Genomic DNA, 18,470 nt, shown 5'->3' on the forward strand with positions numbered 1-18,470 from the left:
GGGGGAGGGTTGGTATAAAAGCCAGAGGCACCTTCGTTCTAGTACATTAAACCTTTTACCCTCTCTGGGACCGGTTATCTGGGGCGGTATAAGACTACCCTGGGCCAACGGGTCTAGAGCTCTCGATGTAAATGTAGCTAGGGCGCAATGCAGTCACCTTAACTAATCGGATCGTTCGAGGCAGCCCGGGGGGGGCGGGGACCGGTGGCGCTAACCCAGGTTGGATATTTATCATGTGTTGTTGTCCATGATGGTATATGATGGATCAACACGCTGCAGAATTGTTTTGAACTTCGAATTCTTTTCATTTCATATCAGGCTGCCAAAATCAACATGCTGGATCTCCATGCCTCCTCAGTGCAGCTGGGCTCCTTCCTCGGAGGCAACCTTCTCCATGTCGTGGCTTACCGAAAAGGCGAATGGGATTTGCTCGTGCCAAAGGTATGCACGGCGTATCTGATTTTTCAGGTCGCCATTATAGCCTGGGATCAGCTGTATAACGATCAAAGCCAAGATGGCCTTGCGGCTTCGGTTCGAGTAGTAGCTTTTCTCGGTGCGTATCACGCCCTGGGAATCGCGCTGAGCATGGTGACTTATCGCATTCTCTTCCACCGCCTAACTTCCTTTCCTGGTCCGTTTTTGGCGCGGGTTTCAAACTTCTATGTCACAGCGCTCAGTTCCAAGAGGTTACACCTGTTTGCGGAGGTTGAGGCTCTCCACAAACAATATGGCGATTATGTCCGACTTGGTAAGTGCAATAATAATAAATTCAGTGGACAGAGAATTTAATTGCATATCTAGGTCCGTCAGAGTTGTCAATCATTGATCCCAATGCTCTGACTGCAATATATGCGGCCAAATCACCCTGCTCCAAGGGTCCCTTCTACAATGTTCTCCATCCTCGAATGGCCTTGAACATGATCCGTGACAGACCGGAACATACCAAACGCCGCAAGGATTGGGATCGCGGTTTTAGTTCGCGTGGTGAGTAGGTGTGAAATATGATACCGTCCGGGATGTTCTAACAGACTTCTAGCTCTCAGAGACTACGAACCACGTGTAGTCAAGTATACGGATCAGCTCGTTGCACATATCCAGTCCACGCAGGGTACGCCAGTCAACGTATCAGACTGGTTTAATTTTTATAGTTTCGATGTTATGGGAGACCTTGCATTTGGGAAGTCGTTCAATATGCTAAGGGATGGCATCAAACACTACTTCATGAATTGTCTACACGCCGATATGCAAAACATCGGCTACCTAGCTCACCTTACTTGGCTATTCCCCTTCCTGAAGATTACCCCAGTTCTGAATACAGAACATCTCAAGTTCTGGTCGTTTTGTACACAACAGGTAGCAGAACGACGAAAAGTAAGTCGCAAGAGCAGCTTATATACCCTCCCGTTTAACAATACCCTAACAGATTAAACCTGATCGACCGGATATTTTCTCGTGGTTACTTGAAAGTTTCGAGGCCAATGTATATACCAAGGCTGCAGAGCTCAACCTGATAGGAGATGCATATTTGATTGTGGTAGCTGGAAGGTACGCTTCTCTCAACAGGCAACGGCAGTAACTAGCTAACAATTTTAGTGATACTACTGCAGCAACACTCACTTGTCTCTTTTACGAGCTTGCAACTCATAGAGCAAAACTAGAGAAACTTCAAACCGAGATCGATGCATATTTCAAGGAAGTTGAAACCCCGAGCAATGCCTCGCTTTCTAAACTTCCATACCTTGATGGGGTTATTAATGAGACTCTGAGGCTCCACCCTCCTACGCCCTCAGGACTACAAAGACAGACACCACCCGAGGGGTTGACTGTTGGCAATGTTTTCATTCCGGGTAATACCCTTGTGCAAGTCCCCATGCATACTTTATTTAGAGGTATGATTATGTATACCCTTATGATCTCTATAGCTATTACTAATACGGTATAGACGATCGATCATTCCAGAATGCCTCGGAATTTATCCCGGAGAGATGGACGACCCAGTCTGAGCTTACCAAGAATGTATCAGTCTTCACGCCCTTTTCTATTGGTATGAGCCCTCCCTCCTGCTATAACGTGCTTCCTATTGATTTCCTTCAGGCCTTTATTCTTGTGTTGGAAAACAGCTTGCCTTGACAGAGCTACGACACGTTATCTCCCAGCTTGTACATCGTTTTGATATAGAGGTAGCTCCAGGTCAGAGCACAGAGGCTTTCTTAGAGGGTAAGAAAGACACATTTACTCTAGCTCTTGGACCATTAAATCTTGTTTTTACAGAAAGGAAGCATAGTAGTTCTAACCACTCTACTACAACGAGTGTAGTATAGCTATAGACTTGAATAGCAACTCATATCCTTCTACTTTAGTTTTAATCTTTATAGCTGCTTTCCCTTGGTGTTCAATCCAAATAGAAACGCCTTGTTGAGCCCAACTCAGGCATGCGAACTTGTCCACTCCGGATGTGAATTTCAAAAGTGCCTATTAACCCAAGGGAGGATGGTCATACTCTGTACCACCCAACTATCTATCAAGTACCCAACAACAATCAAACTAATTTCATACCCCTCTTCGCTGATCCGCTGTGATCTTATTGTCACAGGCGAAATGTAGTCCGCACATATGACTAGATCTGAGACTGCACTATGCCGGTTCTGGCCCTCTCATTATGAACAGATTACTAGTAACCACCAGACTAGAGCACACAGATCACTGGTGTGGTATGGAAATAATAAGGGCTTCAGAGTAATACTAATTAACTATCCGATCGTTATTCCCTGGATAGGGGATATCATGATTTATTATCATCGCCACGGCCAGCCTCTATCTCTACCAACTGGACAAAACTAGACTGGTCCTGCGCTGGAGTATTCGAATATTCGACAACAAAATTCCTTGATAAAGATATCCCTCCTTTCCCATTATTTCGAGACGATTTCGAGGTCGAACCTGTCTTGCGGGTGTCTGATTGCATCCGAATCGAGGGATATTGACTACGGTTTCGGGAACTGAGTGTGGGGAAAAGCCGGATAAGAAAGGCACGCAAGCTAGGCATACAGAGACAGATAATACCGACATCAAGTTCCATAGTGGACCAGATGCCAGTGCCATAGAAATCCCCTTGTGATATGGTCAGTTTCAGGGAGATAAAATTGGTTTCGCTATTTATACGAATCGGAAGTTAGATCAGGGCATTACTTACAGGTTGGATTGGCAGTATTTTCGAATGTTACTAGAGATTGCAGTCGAAGGATGCTTACAATTGTGACGCTGTAAATATAATCAGTATAAAGTACCGAACTTATCAATGAATATAGGGGCTTACAAAGTCCCAACACAAAGCATGAATAAAATACTGATTCTTCTTCTCAGTGATAATTGCAATGCCATTATTCTGGTTATAGGAAGAGCAATTATAATGCAGTCTAAGAGGATGCATATCCCTGCATTAGAGAATGCCAGGGCATTTGCATTCCCGCAGGTACCAGTGTGTTCGCCATCCCATGAATTCCAGGAGTAACTAATGGGTCGGCAAATGAAGCAAAGAGCGACCACGAAAGTGATTATAACCATGACATTGACAGCGATGAGGGTCCAAATAATACGGGTGATCGTCTGGTCCGTGAATATGCGATGAAAGAAGAGGAGGAAAGCAATTTTAATGAGTGGTGCCTCTAGATAGTAAAGCGGCTCCGAGACCCAGAAGTACTAGTGTAATAGCAATCATTAGATATCGGCAAATATTAGAAGGGACAGTCAAGGGGAACTAACAAAGAGTGCGTTGGTAATTGAATCGAAGGGGAGTTTCCAAATATCTTGCCCGATGCCATATCTCGCTAGAAGAGTGATTTTGTTAGCGATTTATACGCTCTGGGGCCCGCCTCATATAGCTTACTGAGTCCAGTAATAGCCAATACCATGATTGCCGTATTGATAAACTAAATGACGGTTAGCTAAAACAGATAAAAAAATAAAATATGATATAAATACATACGAATATAAATATTACGCAGCCGTCATCATATCCAAATTCTTGGCCCATCCCGAAGATTGTGATCATGCGGATGATTACCGCTACGGTAGACAAACAATAGAATATTATCGTAAATTTAGCATATGTGGACGTCTTGTTTCGTACTGGCGCATCACAGGCAACAGCTGTCGCATTTGCAGTCGCTAGGGTATTGTTAGCTATCATATCATCTTGGCATCACTGCAAAGGGGACTTACTGAGTTGTTCCTTGACTGTGCATGTAGTCTGGATGCATGCCATAACATGAGCATTCAGAGCAGTATCAGCACAGATACACGGTTGGTCGGTTGCAGCACATGAGGATGCTGGAAGTGCCGACATAAGACAGGTAAGCTAACATCGTCAGTGTGTTAAATTCCCGACCCGGACGTGTCAGGCCACTTTGATATAACTTACGGCGCAACCTGGCATCTGAGCAATGGCTAGCGGCGCAAACGCCAGAACCGCAACGATTATTCCCCAAAGGCCCTTCATTGTAGTTCTGCGGAACACAGTTGATGGGAAGAGGATGGCGATAGTGTTGCCGGTGTTGCTGCTGCAAGAGACACTGGAGACTCTCGACCATGTCCTGGGGCAGTGAGTAGAGAAACAGAACGGTTCCAAAAAAGACTTTTCCATTGTCAGCTATGTAGGCATTCACCTCGAAAATGGAGAACTCAGACTGGGGCACGTGATTTGGACGATACCCCATATGTCTCATGGCCTGTGACAGACAATACGGTGCATGAGCGGCCAGAAATGGCTAGTTGCAGCGCTACGGAGTACATCTCGAATAATCTCTATGGATCAAGGGACAGCGGCACGGCATCAAAGCGCGGCTGGACATCCATAGCGCGCTTGAGGCCGTCAAAGCGCCACGGAGCGCCAATCATTGGACAATGCCCTCGCAGGGTCCAGGGCAAAAAGCGGGAGCTCAGGACTAGCGCCACGCCACGCGCTTGGCTGCAAATCTACGGTGGTACAGTATAGTAACAGCAGACAAGGGTCTAAACACCACAGACAATTTCAACACTTAATAACTTTTGCTATACACCACCAAAAAACTTCATTTAAGCACGAGAATAATGCCAATGAGGAGGACTATACACTTCTCCTTTCTCACCTTTTGATGATGCGTTGTGGTTGTGATGCAAGGGGGGTACCGTGAGATCACTGCTAGCGCTATTACTATACTTATGGGCTGCACCTCCGTACGTCAGGGGCTGCGCTAGTGCCGAGGTATGGGCGCTGTCACGTGCCGAATGCAAACCGTCGAAACATACAAAAACGGGGTCTATTCCGAAGAAAAGCAAAAACGGAAACTCAAAGCGAAGGGCGAAAAGTCACCAGGGACAAGAAAGAACCACGGCATTTCCCCGCATATTATTTGTTATGCAGCACATGCGGCAGCAGTCGCGATTGCTGCCAGTCTGCTGTGCTGTCCAGGATGGCGTTTTGGTACCAATCACACCCCACCCCGGGCGAAATCCGTCCTTTACCCCCGAAAACCCTGAATTGGCTCTAAACTGCTTGAAAACCACCCAAGTACTCGGTACCCTTCGGGATGCCCTCCCTGTACCAATCAGACCTTCGATACTGTTATTAGCATATGGGAGTTGTAGGAGTTCCCCTGCCCAGCTGAAAGTGCCAATTTGGCCCTCCACTTAGCACTTCTCTACCACAATAGAGACTCTAGGCTGATACTCAGATATTACCGGTATTATTTTCATTTAGCTACTTAACTTATATATTCATTTGCCTAGGTAGATATATGAGGCTTTCACCCTCTAGTATTAGGCTCCTTAATCAACTCTTTCTACCTGCCCCCAAAAACACTGACATCTATATAGCGGCCTACGCCCCCGAAAGGTGTATGGTGTGTCGAATCCAAGAAGAAGACAAAAGAATCGCCTGTAGCTGTTTCTGGGGAATTCGGGCAACCTTCCCTCCCCACAACCGCAGCGCTAAACCAGCAGGAAAGTAGTCCGAAGTACTTCCGATCTAGTTTCCTGCTACGTGCCGACATACCGGACTGAGCATGTGGATGTCGATTCATTAGGATAATAACCGCTGCATTGGCGACAAGTCGGCAGGTTTAATAACTTGAATAATAATACTGTGGTGTAATAACAAGCATTAAAAAACAAGCATCTGGGAAGGCAGATGGCCCCTAGTGTGGTTGTGATAATAAGCCTCAGGCTGTGCCGCATATTGATGCGGACTGCCAGGATTTCTACCAACAACGATTCCGACAAGTTGGCTCGGGGGTCATCCGCGAGCACGAATTAGTGGTATGCAGCTAGGATACCCCAAAGCCACAGTAAGCGCTAGTGTCACTCCTCCGTACTCTATACGAATGGATCGCAACCAGTAACGCCAGTAACACCAGGAAATATCAGAAACACCACCTCTCTAGTATGGCCCACAATTCTACACGACCTTCCTGAATCCAGCCTGTACTCCGTATAGATAAATCCCTCTTACTATATCTTATATCTTCACCTGCACTAGCCCTTAGAGGCCCTAATTCGAACTGGGATACTCCTGCACGAGCAAAAATACGCGGTCGAGCTCAAACTGGTCTTTCACAGCGCAAGATCTCTCAACTTTGGAATGTGCCTCAATCTACCTTCGTACAGTCAATCGGATTATTAAAGGCAAATTTTCGCGTCGAATTGGAAAGGGCAAGACTTATAAATATAAGCCTATTCTGATCACCAAGAGAGAGATTCGGCGTATTATTCGCTATAGTTCAAAACAGCTGGGCAGGACGACGCGCTTAATTTTCATTGATCAAAACAACAACATACAATATCAAGGCTTCAACTACAACAATTTGAGGGCATTAAAGGCAGTTGGTTACCGACGATCCGTGGCCTTGAAAATCTCTTTCGAGTTGTGTACAAAGCTTCCGCTCATACTTACCACGAAGTGCGGCACACCGCAGCTTCAAGTGTCTTAGATTTTGTGGGGGTTGTGCAAGAGATTAGTCGGACGCCACTGGAGACCTCCTTCTGGGCTTATAGGTAGGCTAAGGACCAGTATGAGCCCCCCATTCTTTCATTTACCCTTCTGAAGTCACATACCCAAGGCCACCTCTCCTCTCATATGACGTCCTCTATTAACCTACCTCCACCGAACTTCCTTCCCAATCTACCACTCATACCCCCTTTTCATCTACTCAGTACTGCGGTATGGGAGCAACGAAGCAAAGTCGCTAGGTCGTTTGGCTCAAGCCTAATAAAGTTCGTCATCGTGAAGCGACGGGTCGAAACTAGTGCGATAGTGACGACCAAAAGCCCAAACAAAGTTTTTAGGTTCGGATGCCATTCGGTAATGTTCTTTCGGAGCATGCTATTGTGGTGGTGGTGGAGCTCCCGCCGAAATCCGCGTCTTCAGAGACCCGAACTCGCCCATTGCTCCACCAGGGAAAGCGGTTATGGATATTGAAAATGCCTACATGAAAAACAGCACTGGCATTGGGGCAATGGGAAACCTCGCGTTGACTTCTCAGTTTCCGCAGCGGCCCAGCCATGGGATACAAGGGAAGCGCATTGCCGTTTACGCCAACTGCATCAAAGTTATTGCGGAGTCGAATTTGAGCCTGACTCGATACAACATCGAGGCAACCTGTCTTCCACCCGGGAGGAAACTGCGTAGGTACTGCGACTTCTCTTTGAACAGCCAGAATTCACTAGCATTGCTACTAATTTCAAATCTTTGATTATTAGTCGTTAACCGTTGAATATTCCCGGCAACTATCAAATCTGTATCCCTTATCGTGCAGAGGGCGAAGACGATCCGCTTCCTAACGCTACCACCTACACAGTGGGGGTCGTGAGAACCTCTCGGCCACTAACCCCGATCCTACTTTTCCTGGCAAAGAAGAACTCCTTCATGCGTTGAACGCCGTTCTAGCACACTACCTTGCAGCGCATGACACTGTAACCACTATGGGCGGGAATAAGCACTACTCCATCAGCAGAAGTCAGCAGAACGCATACAACATCTGGCCTAGAGGTCGTGGCATCGAGGCCTTTCGCGGGTTTTATCAAAGTGTTCGTCCTGCAACCGGTGGTCTCCTTCTGAATGTGAACGTGACGAATGGCATCTTTCTCGAACTCATCAGCCTTGATAGACTTTTCCCTGCACTTGGAACTGGTAACAAAGCTACCCCACAGAAAAAGATGAGGCTTGTACGAGTTAAAATTACACGTATTGCCCCCAAAAGGTCGAAAAAGACAGGCGAGGAATTTCCCCGGATCAAGACGGCCGCAATGAGCCCAATCAGCCCCAGGTCTCGGCTCACGGCGCAGGCCCAAAAGGTGTCAAGTTTGGATGGGAGATGACGCCTCGGACGGAACAGGGAAAGGGAAAGGCAAGGATAAACCGAAGGCCAAGGGACCAGAGTTGCCTACGAACGCCTATATCATGGTGTTTGAGTGTTTCAAATGGAGTATCCCCACATTAAACTGCGCGAACAACTTCCGGTCCTCAACGTGGGATCCCCTGATCGACCGAGCTATCTTGCAACAGAGGTGTGTGAAGTCCTCCTAGGGCAAGTTATCAAACGAAGATTGAGCCCGGACCAAATCCTGGAGATGATTAAGTTTGCTTGCAGAAAGACGTGGGAGAATTGTGACTCAATCGTTGGTGATGGGAAAGCCACTCTGGGATTAAACCTGCTTTCTAATCCGTTTCTGGGGAAGATGGGCCTCGAAGTCGGACGCAGCTTGATCACCGTCGCCGCCCGTCTTTTGCCACCCCAGCTCTTAAATATACGGATCCGAGGAACAAGGACATGATGGCCACCCCGAGGTTTTGGGTCATGGAACATGGCTAACACTAGGTTCCACACAGCTGGTAGTCTGGGGCCCTGGACATACATTCTGTTCAACTCGAACAGACCTCGTGCTGGCTTCGGCCCATGTTTTGTACACCAAAATGTCATGAAGTTCAAGGACTTCGTAAACTGTGCTGGCATCGATTCTAATGGATTTATTCAAAGTCCTCCAGATCCAGTAATAAATCCGAGCGATGGAGAGGACGCTGCGAACAAGATGGCGATTGATAGCATCCTCTCGCGCATGCATACTGCTCCCAAGAAGCCAAGATTTGTACCGGCAATTCTACCGTCCAGTAATGTTGCGATCCATAATAGCATCAAGACGTCTGCGGATACCAAGCATGGAATCCACACTGTGTGTGTGGTTGCGTCGAAATTCTTGAAGGAGCAACGCCAAGACCAATACTTTGGGAATATCTCCCTCAAGTTCAACCTCAAGGCAGGCGGAATTAACAATACTGTAGACCTGGCCAAGCTTGGAATCGTGGGTCAAGGGAAGACGATGCTTGTTGGCCTCGACGCCACTCACCCTTCGCCCAGGAGGGAGGGATCGTGGCCAGCACCGATGGCACTTTGGGTCAGTGGCCTGCATCTTTTGCCTTTCAGGAAGGGCGCAAGGAGATGGTACCACCTGTAGTACCTATATATTTTATATTATCTAATTAAAGCTAGGGAATTTAACTTTCTATATACTTTATCTATTATAAATACTATTGATTATTTTAAGAGCTTTAGTTATTCGTACTACTATTATAATTATACGATTACTTAATTACTTCCAATCGATCTTATCCTTTAATAATATATATATAGTCTTATAATTAGTTGATACTCGATAATTCTAGATAGAAAGGCGAGTAATACTATAACTAAATCATAATCCTTTGTCATTTCCCCTCTTCCGAAAAAGCTCTATGATAATGTGCCGGCTTTTCTTCGACCTAACTTGCTTCTTTAATTGAATATTCTCAGGCCGTTCAAGCAGAGCCAGAAGGTCTGCTGACTCTTCAGGATACCAGCGCAGAAACAAGTCATCTATAAGAAAAGAAATAGGTTGCTTCGCCGTATTCCCGCTTACTTTAAAAGTGGTTTTGAGATCCGCCCCATACTCAATGAACGATTTGAACAACGACAAGACCTCGAGGATATCCACTCGTCTTGGCTTTTTCCTCTGGAACCCGAGGAACTGAAGACTATATGCAAAATACAGGAAATTCTCAAAAGGAGTCCTGCCCTTGTAGCTCTGGTTGGGCTTGGAACCATGTTTGAGTAGGAGAGCGACGACTTTTGCGCTCACCGGATATCGCTGCCCGCTTGGGTCTGTGCTAATAGCGTAGTCAAGCAGTGGACGGCCGGACTTGTCCGATGCTTTTTCGTTCAACTGTCGAAATTTATAGTCAAGATAGTTGCATAACCCGTACTCGACAGCTAGTGCAGCAAAGTTGTCATCCCATTCGAACGGGCGTTCATGTTTTTCTTTATAATATCTCGACCAATGGCCGGGATACTTGTTGCCTATCAAAGACTTCATGACGTTGTCAAGGTGGTCCAGCAGTGGAATGTAGGTGATGCCTTGGTCCATTTCAGCATGGCGGGCGTGTTCCAAAGCTAGAGCCACACAACGCCATAGTTCATCGGGAAGAGCGGCTGATAGAAAAATATTAGCCACGAATTCATCAAACATCGGTATAATCATATACCTGTTGTGAAATCACTTGTCTTTATCTGAAGAATGCAAGATTTCAACATAGAAATATGAGGGTCGAACTCCATCCCGTCCGTCTTTGCTGTGATTGCTGACCAGATATCTGGTTTTTGGAGGTAGTCTTTAACGGTGCGATGCAAATACTGTACAATGCCCGCTGACTTGGCTACTTCCACTCCAGAAATGGCTCGATAGCCATCAGCTCCTGGGCCTCGAACCTCCAACAAGCCGGCGCACCTGGTTTTCAGGCGGTCTTCCATTACTTCACAGCGAGACACCTTAGTTGATTGTGGTAGCGGCGCAATTTCCTCTTTCATAACATAGTCGGGATCATTGTCATCGGCAAACGATAGAGCAAGTAACGTGAGTGGCCATTGGTTGTCGCCATGACTCTCAAGACGATTGTTGACTTGTGTCGAGATTCGAAATATCTGGAAAAGCCCTGCGGCCTTTTTCTGATAAAAAGGTTCAATTCGTTGGTTAAGCATATTGTCGAACAACTTTTCGAGGTCTGAAGGAAGTTCTTCTAACCGTCGTTGGAGGTCTTCTATCTCATCCCGATTTCCTAATCCTACTAGAATTGACCTGACCACAAGCACTACCCAGAGAAACACACCATCTGACTTTGCCACTATTTCACGAACAAGGGCAGGTGCTTTTTCCTGTTCTTGGAGAGCAAGTCGACGAAAAAGTTTGTTTGCGTTAAGATTGTCATCAACATAGAGTTTGATGTCTCCATAATTGAGGTCTTGAAGTTTAATTGTCGAGAAGGGTGAGAAAGCCTGTTCGTATGCCACTAGAGGTCTGCTAGATATGCATGCCTTGATATTATCGGACGTCATTATATCAGCGAAAAGATCAATCAGATCTGCCGGCTCCCCTTCATACTCATCTAGTCCATCTATGAATAAACATATTTTGAGACTAATGGTCTTCTGTTTAACGAGCTGCTGAAAAGTCTCAACCAAAAACTTTAGAGAGAACCTCACATCTCTATCGAGTAGGGAATCTAGAACCGCTTCATTGTAGGATGTTGCCCAGATGCCCGGCATAATTATTGGGATAAGGTCGGTATGACTACTTAGGACATCGTACAGAATGGCTCGCAAAAGACTAATTTGAGATCTCTGATCGCGACTGCCACCATTCCAAAAGAAAAAAGTGCTGATACACAAGGCTTCCGATCCAGCCCAGGTACGAACCGCGCTTTTCATTGCCTCGGACTCACAGATGTATCTCATTAGGGTAGACTTTCCTGATCCAGCCTTGCCGTTGATCCAATAAATCCCACGGCCATTCTGAAGCCACTGAACAAAATTGGCGGTTTTCGGGGAGTCTGACTTGGCATTACCCGTTGGGGTGAAAGATGGGCGAAGGAACCAAGAAAATGTGTCTCCATGAGCCTCGAAAACATCTTCCTGGCGCCGCCGTATGGATTCGAAGTAAAGCCATTGCAAGATATTTTTCTGAACAGCAAGCTTAATACGCTCTTCCTCACTCCTCGCTTGATCTACCTGGTCCGCCTCCTCGGGTATGGCACAGTATTCCTTTGCTTTCGCCAGAAAACTTGGTGTCCCCAATGCATGGATAACCACACTTCTCCCCGCTTGTCCTCGAGCTGTCACAAGAAGCTCGGTACGATTGAGCATTTGGGCAACTGCCGTTGTTTGGGCTTGAAGGTCTCTCGCCAGAGAATCCTGTCGATCCTGTCGGTCAAGCAATGCTACAAGAATATCCTGGGTTCGTCTGTCAAGGTCATCGAATCGTTTCGAATGTTGTATCGCCATCATGGTACTCGTTTTTCTATAGCAACTTGTGTTAGTGGAACTTCAGTAACTGGAGGTAGAGGAATCAAACCCCAAGTCTGCAAGGATATGCGTATCCAGAGCTCTTCTAAAAGCTGCAAGGCGGTCATTTAGTGAATCGATCTCCTTCTGGGAGAAGATAGATTTGATTGCGTAGCGTAGACTCTTCCAGGCCTTGTTGGTCTGGCCACCCTCGATCTTCAAGTCTTCCAGAGCAATGAGGAGCTCATCAGCCACGAGCTTGCAGCCATCGCAAAGCTCTCGCAGATTGTCGTACTGATGAGCGTCGGGATCGGAATTGGCGACATTTGGAGCATTCAGAGGGTGCCACAGTTTCTTGGATAACACAGAGAGGTCCCGAGTGATTAATTCGAGTTCTTCGTTCACATCCAATGCCCCACTGGCCGAGGTGTAGAGGTTGCGACTTCCTCGCAATACCTTGGCACCAAAATCGACGACCTGGATGATGGTGCCGGCGAGTGACAGAGCGGTCAGAGCATCCATTGCGACATAACCCTACTCGAGTAGCATTACCACGACGAGAAATGGTGTCTTCCTAGGAAAATACCAGATCAAGGCGGTTCCATCATTTTAGAACACAGCCTCTGCGGCGCGTACAGCGCCTTGACAAGGAATCGATTATAACGGTTCCTACTCGTCACGTTCTGTTTCAGCAGAGGTGGCTTACCTAAGTCGCATGCCTCCTCTATTTAAGAGCTTTCAGCTCCTGCTCCCTTCCCGGTTTAAATATATGCAAGACTTGCTAAACTCCTTACGAAATCAAAGTTGAATGTGATCGTGTGACGGATAACCTCCGACCAAATATCCTGCCAGGGAAGACATGGCGACGGAGCCAGGACATATTAGTTTATCTCTTGAGCTTCCTCCCGAGCCAGGCTGCATTAGGTAGTGATATGGGAATGAGGGAAATGGCTACCAAAGAGGCGTTCTTCCGGATGGTTTGCATCAATTGTTGATCCAAATTGGGAAAATCGTTGTCTGGCGATGCGAAAATATGGCATGGATTGAGGGCACAGGTAAAGAATTAATAGGTATAGAGTTATTAGGTGTTCTACTTGCCTTCATGAAGATTGAGCAGCGTGCGCCAGTTGCGCAGAACGTACGGGACATCCCCCACATCCCTTTTATCGAGGCCATCAGGCTGGCTCAGGGTGTTATGCCATTAAGATTCAAGGGAATACTCGAAATAAATGGATATTAAATGGTTGGAATCTTTAGCAAGTTATCTCTTGGGATTAAATGACTGACGCAGAAACCAATTGCTCGGCGTGGATGAAGATTGCTTCAAGCCAACGAAACTTCGACATGTATTTATCTACCTTTGCTTTTATCAGGTATTTATGAAATGTTTTTACTACATATCGATGACAATTCTAAGAGATTTACTCTCAGCATGTTTCAGGTCGTCATGCCCTCATACTTTTCAAGTTGTTGTCTTGCAAGGCAGGTACGACTTGTTGATGCTGTACTTACTTGGAACATCGTCTAGAAAATACATTACAACTGCAACAGTAACAACATCCAATTCGCGTCACTCCATTCATTCAAAGCATCTCTAACTCCAGACGAGTTTCAGGATTCTTCATCGGATCATCCCGTAGTCAAACACACATCTCCTACCATCGCCATGGCCAAGAAGTATGATCTGCAACGCCCGCGCCGGGAGAGTGCCCCCTCTCCTCCTGAGGAGACTCCAAAAACAAACCGAGTCCCGAAAACTCCAGCTTTCTCTCCTCAGAGACCCCCGCCAGCAGTGGCAGGCCCGTCGACGACACGTTTGCCTTCATCATCTCGTAATAACTCCGTTCTATATCTCAACTCGAGTCAAATCAGGGACACCTGCTAATCTAATTCAGGGCCGTTTGGTATACATCAAGGTCCGATTCCACCGCCATACCATGAGCCTATTGGTGCGCCTGGGCCTTCCCGCGGTGTCAGCTACGCAGACGCCTTGAGGTCGTGCCTGGCCCACCCTACGGCTTCTGTCGGAGAGAAACGGAAGGGGAAGGCTATCGATGATAGTTTGGGGCCCCCACGTCGGCGTGCTCGTAAAACTTCCATTGAAGAAGAGGTTATTGAGGGTATCAATGAGGTGAGACGAAGGCAATCTGCTGAGTTTGGCGAGATGAGAGGTATGTTCCTCGCAGTTCATTATTTTCCCTGTCTGCAATTTCCTTTTGCTATCTTTGCTCTATGATTCAAGTCGAGTCATCATGACTATGGACCGTGGCCAATTTGCTGCTGCCGAATACGAGTACTTTATTTGGCAAATATATTATAGATCATGAATTTGACACGTACACTTCTAGAACGACCAGATCCAACCAACCCAGATACACCACCGAAACAAATCACACCACCGCCACGGTTCAAGCCAAAGTACCCCTCCAAGTACTGCGCGCCAATTTTGGACCTGCCAGATGGTGTTGGCGACGATGGGGACTCCGATGACAGCGACGAAGCCTTATCTAAACAAGCTGGTAACTTGACTATCCGCAGGACAGCTCTTGATCTACTTAGCCCACTTGGTAACAGGATTTCAAGCTTCATTAACTTTCGTCCTTACATCCAGGGCCCCCTTTCTCCATATAGAACAAGAACCCCGGTCCTGGAGGCTCAAAAAGTAGACGCTGCTACCAATCAGCACCAATGTTACCCGACGGACTCCAGTAATTCTTCCCCACTAGGCAGTGACGGGTCGGGATTTTCCAATATAGAAGCCCCTGTTGCGCCTCCAGGTCTCTTCATTGAGGACAATAATCAGCCTTGGCCTAAGGAAACGGACCCAACAATCTGCCCAAACCAAGCTATCGATCTTAGTGCATCATTGCCGACGGCCCCCTCTCGTCGGCCCCATCGTCCTACTAGCTCCACCGGTACCGAAGACGGCTCTAGTTCTAGCAGTGGATCAGGCTGAATGCTCGGATGAAACGTGTCTGTCATTGTTGGAGGTGGTAAACAACTTGTCAGAGATTCGAGATAAACCATTTGATGGTGACACAGGGTGTGAGTTGTTGGAATGGTCTTTTAGGAGAAAGGAGCCTTTGCACTTGCTGGTTGATGCTCTCGGCCAGGATGATCATCCTTTGGGCCGGTCCCATTCTTTTCTGCGGTATAATAGCGTTTCGGCGGGGAACCATGCATAGCGTCGGTATTCCTTCCTTCCAAGTATTGTCGTAGCATAGCGTCTGGTTCTTTGGGACCTTGTGTAGATGATACTCTTTCCAAGAGCAAGCGCGCGAGAATTCATGATTATTACAATCCCTACCAGCTTTCTCTCTTGTACGCGTCATATATTCTAGAACTTTGTTCCCGTAAAAATTAACTTGAACTTGCATCCCTTTAAAGTGACCAGCATGCGCGTGGTAGATTTTAGATGCCATTAAATGTCTCTTCACATCGTACTACAAAAAACCTTACGTTCTACAGAGCTCAAAAAGCATTCAAATATAAACATATTTTCTATTTATTTATTTAATTTTTCATTTATTTCATAAAATTAACTTAAAAAACGTAATTTTTCAGATTTTAGAATTCCAGCTAAAACAAAAATATAACCAACCAACCAACCAACAAGGGCAGAAACAAGAAGTAAAGAGCGCGCTCTGTCTCTCTCTCTCTAACAAGTCCCCATCCCAACAAAAGATCTTCTAAACGCTTCTTCATCCTGCCTCATATATCCCGCTCCGTCGCCCGCTCCCCATTCCCTCCTTCGCTCCCCTACTTCGTCTGCTTTCTCTTCCCGACACCGGCTCATCAGCACGTGACTGTTCCATGCCTGCCACTCGTACATGCCTGGTTCTGGTTTGAAGATGTCGTCGTAGGGGAGCTCCTCGCCCATGGGTGCCCCCATGAAGGTTTGGAAAGGTTGCTGGGCTGCCCAGGGGTTGCTGGACTCGCCGGCTCCTAGGATGGGGCTTGTGGTGGATGTGGAGGGGTGGGAGTTGCTGAGGGGAGGTAGGCCCTCCTGGGTGCTAATGTGTGGCCAGGTCGTGTCTTCGTATAGGGCGTCGAATTCTGATAGTTCGGCGCTGGGGCTTTGGTCTGCGGAGTGGAGGGTGGGTGAGAGGAATGGTGGAGAGGGGAGCGCGCTGTCAATTACTACGGGGGCGAGCCAGGAGTCGTGCGTTTGATTGAGACTATCATGTGGTATTTGGGTTTCGGATGGCCGATGGCATGTGTTGTCTGGGATGCCGCTATCGACGATGATGGTGGACAATGCTGGCGATTGGTTGTGGGAAATTGGGGTAAGTAGACAGGCCGGCGTCAGTGGGTGTGGTGAGGAGCAGGAGGAAGATGTCGATCTTCCTTCATCGCTGGAGGGCTTTCTCGCCGGGCGGTTGGACTGTCTTCGTTTGGCGCCTTCTTGCGTATATGTTGGTCTTCTTGAGTTGACGATGCTCCCATTCTCATCTCTCCAAAGCCTCTTCCTCGTCGCTAGGACTCCTAACCCCTCTCCCCCAGCCTCGTCGTCCTTTTCCTTGTGACGCGCCATATGCCTATCTATAAATCACATGTTAGAGTCCACTTCTGTGCTTTTGTGATTGCGCCGGAGGACGCCAGCTTATTTATAGGATTGCCTACCTAGAAGATCGCGGCGACGGAAGTGGGCGCTGCAGCGCATACATGTATTATTTCCTTCTTTATGGTTCAAGGCATGACGATGAAGATGCTCTGATCTTGAAAACGCCTTTCCACATGCCGGAAAGGTACAGCCAAATTTCTTCTTCGCTGGGTCGGGGGGAGACTTTGAGCTGGCTCTCGAGCCGGATGACATTGATGAGGATCGGGAGCTGGTGGGAGACATATTGACTTCAATTCCAGAGGAGCGTTTTTTTGTTTTATCACCCCGCAATTGGCAAGTTATAATTCCGCACGCTGATTTCGAAGCTTGATTTCAGGTACTAATTTCCTAGCTGTTGGTTTTTGGTTTAGATTTCGGTTTGCTGTGCTGTGCTGCTTTTGGTTTGCGGGTTCGTTGACAGGTTGAGGGGACGGAGGGATGGCAGAGGGGGAGATGGGAAGCAGGAAGAGGGGAGAAGGCGACGACACCTTCCAGAAAGCCCAATCTGGCGAATTAGTATCAGTCAAGAGGAATAGGTAAGATCTTCTCTGCCTTCTCCATATTTTGGCCCACCACCGCCGCAACCACCACCACCACCACACCTCTGCTCCCTCCACGACCGATCATCGGTCCCGGGGTCGTGGGTGTGGTCCTGGGGTCTCCAGTCGTCTCCAGACCGGGGGCCAGGAGCCAGGGCTGAGGGCTTGTCCGTGTTATCCATGGGCGTTGAGCGCGGGTCGGCAGCGGCGCCGTGTGCGTTATTTGCTGCTCGCCCGCCCGCCAGTTGCCAGGACGCCAACGCCAACGCCAGGCCCGGCCGCTGTTCTGCTGCTGCTGCTTTGCTTCCTCGCAGGATTGGGCGGGCTATAGCTCCCATCGTAGGGCCTGGGCAGCGAGACTTGATCGGGATAGCAATAGTAATAATAAGAACCATCAGCAGAATCTCCCGATTCCCACGGGGAGTGCGCCAGTACGAAGTGGTAGCGTAGGGGAAATAATCTAGCTCAAGCCACTGAGACTGTGAGTAGAGTAGAGTAGAGTAGAGTAGCACTTTGTTCCTTCTTTCCTGGTATCCTGTCTCTTGTCTCATGTCTCTTGTCTCTTGTCTCTTGCCTCCGACTTCTTCCTCGCCCTCGTGGCTCCTCGCTCGCCCGTGACCAGACCAAAGTTTCCCCATCAGTTCCCAATCCAACCCCGCGATTTGCGCGAGGTTGAGATGGCGACTGACCGACCACTGGACGGGCAGCAAGTCGCCCTCCACCCAACCCAACCCAACCCAACCCATCCCTTATTCCCGCCATCCATGGTATGATCCCATCCATGGTCCCCATCACCTTTCGCTCACCGCTGGCTGGACGCCACAGGGTCCTGACTTCCGTGTGAGCCGGGTCACCGACAGTTCAGCAGGACTCCGTCGCCCCTCGAGTAGCTCGAGTAGCTCGCGACTCGAGCTCGCCGACAGACAGCGAGCGCGGAGAGGCGGAGACCGGCCGCGATAAGCAGCAGGCGAAACGTGTGCCAAGAGC

The 18,470-nt window shown here is 47.8% G+C and overlaps 8 protein-coding genes across 8 annotated transcripts; 4 read left to right on the forward strand and 4 right to left on the reverse strand.

Moving 5' to 3' along the window:
• Window positions 1-333: 333 nt before the first annotated feature.
• BP5553_10415 (uncharacterized protein) lies at window positions 334-2,321 on the forward strand (the record flags this gene model as incomplete). The annotated part of the gene is made up of 8 exons (XM_032019038.1): window positions 334-441; window positions 493-748; window positions 802-984; window positions 1,037-1,371; window positions 1,424-1,545; window positions 1,594-1,889; window positions 1,943-2,044; window positions 2,095-2,321. 8 exons carry the CDS (start codon window positions 334-336, stop codon window positions 2,319-2,321), a joined length of 1,629 nt encoding a protein of 542 aa, XP_031864745.1.
• A 461-nt stretch (window positions 2,322-2,782) lies between these two features.
• On the reverse strand, window positions 2,783-4,498 carry BP5553_10416 (uncharacterized protein; the record flags this gene model as incomplete). The annotated part of the gene is made up of 8 exons (XM_032019039.1): window positions 2,783-3,111; window positions 3,194-3,261; window positions 3,317-3,699; window positions 3,763-3,827; window positions 3,887-3,929; window positions 3,986-4,167; window positions 4,222-4,357; window positions 4,421-4,498. 8 exons carry the CDS (start codon window positions 4,496-4,498, stop codon window positions 2,783-2,785), a joined length of 1,284 nt encoding a protein of 427 aa, XP_031864746.1.
• A 2,944-nt stretch (window positions 4,499-7,442) lies between these two features.
• Window positions 7,443-8,352, forward strand: BP5553_10417 (uncharacterized protein; the record flags this gene model as incomplete). Its single annotated transcript, XM_032019040.1, has 2 exons — window positions 7,443-7,663; window positions 7,833-8,352. 2 exons carry the CDS (start codon window positions 7,443-7,445, stop codon window positions 8,350-8,352), a joined length of 741 nt encoding a protein of 246 aa, XP_031864747.1.
• A 102-nt stretch (window positions 8,353-8,454) lies between these two features.
• Window positions 8,455-9,486, forward strand: BP5553_10418 (uncharacterized protein; the record flags this gene model as incomplete). The annotated part of the gene is made up of 2 exons (XM_032019041.1): window positions 8,455-8,755; window positions 8,864-9,486. The coding sequence occupies 2 exons, from the start codon at window positions 8,455-8,457 to the stop codon at window positions 9,484-9,486; spliced, it is 924 nt and encodes a 307-aa protein (XP_031864748.1).
• Window positions 9,487-9,803: 317 nt separating this feature from the next.
• BP5553_10419 (uncharacterized protein) lies at window positions 9,804-12,863 on the reverse strand (the record flags this gene model as incomplete). Its single annotated transcript, XM_032019042.1, has 4 exons — window positions 9,804-9,884; window positions 9,928-10,496; window positions 10,550-12,357; window positions 12,412-12,863. 4 exons carry the CDS (start codon window positions 12,861-12,863, stop codon window positions 9,804-9,806), a joined length of 2,910 nt encoding a protein of 969 aa, XP_031864749.1.
• A 1,144-nt stretch (window positions 12,864-14,007) lies between these two features.
• Window positions 14,008-15,297, forward strand: BP5553_10420 (uncharacterized protein; the record flags this gene model as incomplete). The annotated part of the gene is made up of 3 exons (XM_032019043.1): window positions 14,008-14,173; window positions 14,237-14,512; window positions 14,690-15,297. 3 exons carry the CDS (start codon window positions 14,008-14,010, stop codon window positions 15,295-15,297), a joined length of 1,050 nt encoding a protein of 349 aa, XP_031864750.1.
• A 702-nt stretch (window positions 15,298-15,999) lies between these two features.
• Window positions 16,000-17,187, reverse strand: BP5553_10421 (uncharacterized protein; the record flags this gene model as incomplete). Its single annotated transcript, XM_032019044.1, has 2 exons — window positions 16,000-16,883; window positions 17,007-17,187. The coding sequence occupies 2 exons, from the start codon at window positions 17,185-17,187 to the stop codon at window positions 16,000-16,002; spliced, it is 1,065 nt and encodes a 354-aa protein (XP_031864751.1).
• A 280-nt stretch (window positions 17,188-17,467) lies between these two features.
• BP5553_10422 (uncharacterized protein) lies at window positions 17,468-18,229 on the reverse strand (the record flags this gene model as incomplete). The annotated part of the gene is made up of 1 exon (XM_032019045.1): window positions 17,468-18,229. One exon carries the CDS (start codon window positions 18,227-18,229, stop codon window positions 17,468-17,470), a length of 762 nt encoding a protein of 253 aa, XP_031864752.1.
• Window positions 18,230-18,470: the final 241 nt, after the last annotated feature.

Source organism: Venustampulla echinocandica (assembly GCF_003357145.1).
Source record: "Venustampulla echinocandica strain BP 5553 chromosome Unknown scaffold_15, whole genome shotgun sequence".
Classification (NCBI taxonomy): Eukaryota; Fungi; Ascomycota; class Leotiomycetes; order Helotiales; family Pleuroascaceae; genus Venustampulla; species Venustampulla echinocandica.